Raw genomic sequence first — 7,070 nt, 5'->3', positions numbered from 1 at the left:
AAAACGCTGCCGTCACTCTGTTTACATACAAGAAAATCCGCACCACCTAGCGGCCCACAGATGTATTGCGCGAACTGATTTAGTAATTTGATGTAATGGAAGTGACGCGCGCGCGCGTGCGTGTGTGTGTGGGAGAGAGAGAGAGAGAGAGAGAGAGAGAGAGAGAGAGAGAGAGAGAGAGAGAGAGAGAGAGAGAGATTGTGAAAATAGTGGCCAAATTAACCTTCATGGATGAAGAGATAACATCAATTGCAGCCAAATCTAAGCCAAATATGTCACATCCTGCCACAAAACTAGAGGTAACTGGTTCTAAATTACCTACATTTGACCTTTTATAACCTATTGTTTATGTTACTTTTTACCGTTCTTGTGGTTTGCATTTTTAATGATAATGTTCTCTTTCTTTTTTCATACAAACACTAATTCCACACAACCTGCTATTCATGTAGGCTACTGCGCGGTGGAGGGTCTGCTTGTTGGAGCTGAGTAGGCAGCAACCCAGATCCTCCGCTGTCCAGGTACAATCTCTCCCTCTCTCTCTCTCTCTCTCTCTCTCTCTCTCTCTCTCTCTCTCTCTCTCTCTCTCACACACACACACACACACACACACACACACACACACACACATACACACACACACGCACGCACACGCACGCACACACACTCACACACGCACATACGCTGATGCAAGGATTTAGAATCTATTTAAGTACCTCTGTAAATGTTGACTGACTTCTTTGGTTCGGACCTATAATGATTATTTCATGTAGCCTACGTAATTGCTTTGACAATTATTATTTTAAACATGCATGCCAATAAAGCTGTTAAATTGAAACTGAGAAAAAAGAGAGAGAGAGAGTCGGGTGCACAGGCATTTTGGAAATCTGTCAAGAACTTGGGTGTTTTTATTGAGCTACAATTAGCCTACTCTTTCTTTTTAGCAAAATTCAACTCAGTCAGGAGCCTGCCATCTCACGCCTCATTACAGCCTCCTACTGATTGAGGCCTTCTTGGAAATCATGTGATCAGACCAAACTGGCCATATTTAACCGCACAATTGCCAGCATTTTCCATGCATATAGATGTTCTTCTCATCAACCCATTCGCACTTAAAACTGATCCGGTAGGTTGATCCAATCTACAGAATAATCCCACGGTTTGATCGAATAATCACATCCAGTGTAATACACCACTTTAGCACCAGGAGGCAGCAAAGTGGCAGAAATGATTCCAAAACAATTTCTTTCCAAAAGTAGGATTACCCAATTAGTCAGAAGAATTAGCCTATGTGTAATTCTTGATGTTTTGAATACTTTGTCAGTCAAACTTGGATATTGGTACCTATGCCTTCATGCTTACCAGTGATGACTGAATATGATTTATTTAATTATATTTTTTTGTTATGTCACTGAGTAGTCCTGCTTTTTGACATAGACTACCCCAGTTATGTAGAAATAAGCATATTATAAGAAGTAAACTGATGGTGGCTTCAGTATTTAAGGAATCAGATCCATAAGGCTGAAACCTGTGTTTCAAACATTAGGCCTATTATTATGATTATGATTATTATATTTTTCAATAGGCTTATTTCTTCAGTTTTCTGGTGAGATGCTGAAATTTGCAACACAACTTCAAATGTATGGCCAATTTAATCAGAGAAGGCACTATAATGTCAACTTTTACAGGCCAAAAACGCAAAATAAAATAAATCAATTTAAAAAATTGTTCTATAGTCCCTGCTAGCGCAAATATAAACCTATCCTACAAATCTGCCTCTTGGAATATCAATGTCCACGTTTTTTACTATTCTACAATTTCTTTCTAAAACCCTGTTACCTCCCTAACATTTTATATATCAACACCAAACTTAGTAGGCCTGTATAGCATTTGATCTGATACACCAATGGCCAATAAACCGTCCAAATCAGTTAAACACGATGGCCAATCGTAGCCTAACTAACAAACTTGTGAATGCACAAATGGCCAGTGACAGTTATGACTATAACTTAATGGCAGCTTGTCCAGTTATGATGAAACTTGGCCCTTGTTCAAGGGGACTGAATCAAGTGTGCAAGACATTTTAAACTGATCAGGAGGCAGCACAAAATAAGGACTAATAAAACAAAATTAATAGCAAAATTTCATGCAAACCTACAAAAGGGTGGCTGAGTAGGCTATCAGCACTTACATTTTTTGGACTTCAGTATGTTAAAGGGACACTTTGATATTTGGATTTTACAGTGCTTTACAGTGAACAGTTAGGCATTGGTTGGCACAGCTCGCGAAAGCGCTATTAAAAAGAAAGAACTCAAATGTCCATTTTACAATTTTTTAATAAATAATTAAATGATTTAGTAAATGTTATTTTAGCTAGCATAATTCGAAGCATAACAATAATGCTGTTTTACATTAAAAAAAATGTATTTTTGCTATGGGCTAACCATACTGCCCCTGCTGTAGACATCGTACTCCTTGTAGCGCAGGTAATCTTTCAGCCTGGGAGGAAGAGGAAGGAAGCTGATAAACACTGGAGCTCTCAAACGCAGGCGACTCAGATGCTCTCTTATCCGCAACCGGCACAGGTGCTTCAGGCTCCGCACATTTCCTGAAAGTCATTGAAGTCAAGTCATAAACACACGGAACAAACATTTTAACTAGAGGAGGATCATGTACAGTTCTCTCACTTTGGATGTGACAGATCTCTGGCCACTGTTTCTGCTCCTTCAAGGTGTCCTCGAGTTTGGTGCAGAAGGAGACGTGGTCTGTGTAGTCCAGCATGATGCGCACCACCTGGCCAGATATGTGCTTGAGCCAGTACACTGTTATCACCTCGCAGAACTAGAAAGAGACAGGGGCAGAGAGACAGACACAGACACAAGGACACAAGCAGTGCTGAGCGAGAAAGCTTGAAGCATTTTGGAAAGAAAGTGTCCCCCGCCAGTTCCCCCACATTACACTCTTTATACCACTTTTCTCTCAGACAAGGCTTGTCTCACCACCATGTCTTTGATGACTGAGGTCGTCCAAGGGGCGTAGTCATGGGAGCTGTCACCATAGGGACAGTTAAAGCAACGCTGCACGTCGTAGCCATAGTTCAGAATCATTCTCAGCATGACCTCATCCTTCAAGGCATACTGCAGCGCGGAGGGGAAGTGAGTGGTGTTGACACGGGAGTAGTAGTTGACATTTGCTCCGAACTTCAGCAAGGTGTTGATCAGCTCATAGTTGCCCTGTCTGAGAGCCACCTGCAAACAGTTGATGGGGTCCTGGTTCGCCATTGCCCCGGCCTCCAACAGCAAGCGGCTGCACTGAAGATCATTGTTGGACACAGCAAAGAAGAGGGCAGACCTGCGCTCATCATCATAGTTGCGGCGCACCCTTGGGTGCAGCATGAAGTTAGGGTCATAGCCCGCTTGGAGCAGCAGCTCCAGACACTGGGCATGTCCCCCAGCAGCTGCAGAGTGGAGGGGACTCATCCCACTTTCCTTCACGACCTCCATCTTAGTCACCGGGATCAGGTGCTCCAACGCCCTGTCAAAGAGGAGACCTTATTTAGGAATGTGCTTGAGGTTAGTACATCATAGAAAACTGGGAAAACTAGATGTTGTAACACAGAAATTCCTCACAGTATGTGTCCATGGTATGCTACGCGGTGAATGGGCATGTGCCCGCTGTACAGAGGTAAGTTGGGATCTGCTCCATGCTCCAGCAGCAAGGAGATTATGTCAGGGTTTCCTGCTGCTGCCGCCTCAAACAAGACAGTGCCAGACTCCGATTCACACCACACATGGGCTCCTAGAGGAATAACACGCCGACATTTTAAAGGCTATTTATTAGTGGTTGTGAAAATAACTGAAAAAAAATCACCTTATCTGATCTACCTTTCTTTAACAGGACCTCCACCACATTCAAATGTCCATTCTGTGCAGCCAAAGCCAGGGGAGTTTTCGTTTTGATGTCACATGCATTCGGGTTGGCACCAGACTCCAGGAGCAGATAGACAAAGTTCTCCAGGCCTAAAAAGGCTGACTCATGTAGAACTGTCCGGTCTAGTGGTCCTTTTTGGTCTATTTTGGCATTGTAGCGAAGCAAGAGTGTGGCCAAGTCATACTGGTCATTTAGAATAGCTATTAAAAAAGGAGCAGGGGAGAAAAGAAGAGGACTAATAATAAGCAAATATCATTTCAGTAAAATGAAGTGCATTTTGCAATCAGATCAAGTGAGTCTTAGATACCTTACCTGCCATTAACGGAGAGTCCTGCTCATCGTTCTGGAGATCTGGGCTACAACCGTTTTGCAACAGGAACGTAGCGTTCTCCCTGAGGCCGTGAACCACAGCTAGGAACAGTGGTGTTTCACCCTTTAAAGAGCGACACTGGCCTGCACCCAGGGGGGAGGCTGGAGCCCAAACACAAAACAACTAGTCATTGCGAGCTAGAATTGTAATGAAGGTTCAAACATTACAGTCATACTTAAAATAACTTGGACTACCTGAGAAGATAATCTCCAGTATCCTTTTATTCTCCTGTACTGCGGCCTCATGCAGAGGGATCCATCCACGTTCATCGACTCTGGACAGAGTCTCCGGCTGCACCGCCAGTCTGTTCAGCACATCCTCATCACCTACATATGGAAGGAAAGGAATACATGAGGAAAGGATATCGGAGTAATAATGGAACTCCTGGCAAGACTAATGACAGTCGGTATCAGCTGTGAAAGGTCATGGATCACTTCAGCTCACCCTCCTTGATTGCTTTGAAAATCTCATCAGGGTCTTCACTGGCTTTCAGATCACTATAGAAACACATTGGATAGATCAAGGCATCACATGATGAATGAGAGATACACAATGTAAAAAGGGAAGCATTTTACCATAGGGAAGTCAGAAAGTAACCTGGGATTCAGTCCTTTGAGTTTTCTATATTGAATCAGACTCTGTTCAATTATATACTGTGTTGCCTCATCTTCATCCAAGTCCTCCTCCGATTGGTAAAAGTCATCTTCTGTCTCTGTGTTCATCTGTTACTCCAAAATGGATCAGTGCACAAGTAGTTGCTGTGGGGGGACAGAGGCAGAAGGTAAACATAACCGTTAAACCCGGCACCCGAGACCGAGCGCACCACTTGCAGCCTGGAATACCAAGAGGGAGACATTCCACAGTCAACAGTAAAACTAGAGCCTGGTGCAACTAAGCAGGGACTAGCTGCAGTTATTCCTAATGCTTGCTGTTGAATTAGATGTCCAAATGGTCTTGATGACATCAAAATCCATGAAAGATATAGTTCTCTGAGAAATAATTAATATAATCATCCCTCTGAGCAGTCATACTCTAGACTCTTTCTATATGAAACTGTGCCCAATGTTGAATTATTCTTAACTTTAAATAGCATCTGAGAGAGAGCAGGTCTCTTATAACGACTTTATACAGTATTTCTCTGTCAGCATGGCCAAAACAAAGGCATAGCTGTACAGTTTACATGTGCGTGGCTGGTATCATGTGACAATGGCAACATTGATATAACACTAATCCAAAGGTAGCAGAAGAAAAAGCACAATGTGTAATAATGAAATCTTAGGCCATGCCACGAAAAGACATGAAACTAGACAGATTTCAAATGATAGTAAATGGCATGGAAATTCAACAGCCACAAACCATAATGATCAAAGTGTAACAATGCACCTATGTTGCAACACTAAATATTAATACAAGGCCTTCAAGCACCATATTGATCCATCTACTTTCTCGCTACATGCATTATTTTCTTGTTAGGTGTTTACCTTCAGTCAAGGCTGTGTTCCTCTGGTAGCTTTTACAACAGTAGAGCCAATGCACTCCTCAGCTCCCAAACATACCTATTTATGTCTGCCCTACTATAAATATCTGATCACGGGGCCATCCCAGCCAGCACCTGGCTTTGACCCACTGAGCGCTGCAACACCCCCCACCATTCAGCTCACATGCCCGGTCACTTATAACACAGGCAGGCCATCAAAACTCTACAGGTTGGGATCACATTTAGCTCATACTTTTAAACAAAGATGTGTTTACTGACACCATTGACAAATCAACAGTTTCTAATGTTTCACTCTGGTTACACTAAGAACGGCTGCCCTGTCTTTGGAGTGCATTAGTATGTGATTTGTTGATTTAAGTCTAAATATTTGAATTCATTAAGTATTATGCTGCCTCCTACTTGGACAGTGGAGTTGCTGAAAACGTTGCTACAGCAAGGAATTCTCAGTTTTCTACAAGGCTGCTGTGCACTCATGTCTTAGACACTGTAACTCTGTAAATTCCAAATGTCATCAGAAAGTGTTTAGCCTTTATATTCACTAAGAAATCAGTCTGTAACCTTTGAGATAAAATTGGTCACCCATGTGCAGTTGATAGCTTGCTAGCTCTTTGTGACAGATTTCAATTGATGTTAATTTAAGAGTTTTGTGCTATTGCTTAAAATAAAACATTTTTATTGTGATTTTTTTTGTTTAAACTGTTAGAAAAGTAATATAAGCTCTTTTTGGCCCAGCAAGTGCCCAAAAAGGGCATGAGGGGTTAATAAGGGCTTCCCCAAGCAATTTTGGGCTGCTCTCACTGGGCCAGTGTTTTTGCCTGCATTGGGCCAGTGTGGACGTGTTTCCTTTAACATTCATTTTCAGTGCCAGCCACCTTTTTCTAATTTTAGTAAGCTAGCTATTATGACATTTTGGCTGTGGCCAAAGCATTACTATATGACTATAAATGTGTGCTACACAAATGAAAAAAAATGGCACAAAGTTAGTTGACTTGATGAGACATACTTTCATTTTTCAGACCTTTTGATCATCAGGTCACTAAAAGACAGTGAAGGATTCATGGAAATTGGCGGCAAAAATAACGAGGTGCGAGCGGATTGCAGCTGTAATGATTTTGAATTGAATTTAATGTCAGATAGAGTTTCATCATTTTAAGTATGTGTAATTGTAGTTCAACACACCGTATATGATTACATTAACACACATGGAGGGAAGCTGATTTACATTTACATGAGTTATGTAGTGTATAATGAAAAAGAGTCTGCACACTAACAATA

The 7,070-nt window shown here is 41.9% G+C and overlaps 1 protein-coding gene across 1 annotated transcript; it reads right to left on the bottom strand.

Moving 5' to 3' along the window:
• Positions 1-2,429: 2,429 nt before the first annotated feature.
• asb14b (ankyrin repeat and SOCS box containing 14b) lies at positions 2,430-5,019 on the bottom strand. Its single transcript, XM_071920804.2, has 9 exons — positions 4,895-5,019; positions 4,742-4,794; positions 4,492-4,623; positions 4,240-4,398; positions 3,882-4,127; positions 3,627-3,795; positions 2,997-3,531; positions 2,685-2,838; positions 2,430-2,605 (listed from the first exon to the last, which is right to left on the bottom strand). The coding sequence occupies exons 1-9, from the start codon at positions 5,017-5,019 to the stop codon at positions 2,430-2,432; spliced, it is 1,749 nt and encodes a 582-aa protein (XP_071776905.1).
• Between the last annotated feature and the right edge of the window lie 2,051 nt (positions 5,020-7,070).

This window comes from Centroberyx gerrardi, chromosome 14 (assembly GCF_048128805.1).
Source record: "Centroberyx gerrardi isolate f3 chromosome 14, fCenGer3.hap1.cur.20231027, whole genome shotgun sequence".
Taxonomy (NCBI): Eukaryota; Metazoa; Chordata; class Actinopteri; order Beryciformes; family Berycidae; genus Centroberyx; species Centroberyx gerrardi.
Note: the sequence above shows the minus strand (reverse complement) of the source record. Positions and strands in the feature narration are given on the sequence as shown.

Bases quoted from the DNA above. Each gene is read 5' to 3' on its own strand.
- asb14b (XM_071920804.2), bottom strand. From the start codon at position 5,019: ATGAACACAGAGACAGAAGATGACTTTTACCAATCGGAGGAGGACTTG. The intron at 3,796-3,881 runs GTAGATCAGATA...TTATTCCTCTAG, and splicing joins GGAGGTCCTGTTAAAGAAAG to GAGCCCATGTGTGGTGTGAA. The intron at 2,839-2,996 runs GTGAGACAAGCC...GTCTCTTTCTAG, and splicing joins CAGTCATCAAAGACATGGTG to TTCTGCGAGGTGATAACAGT.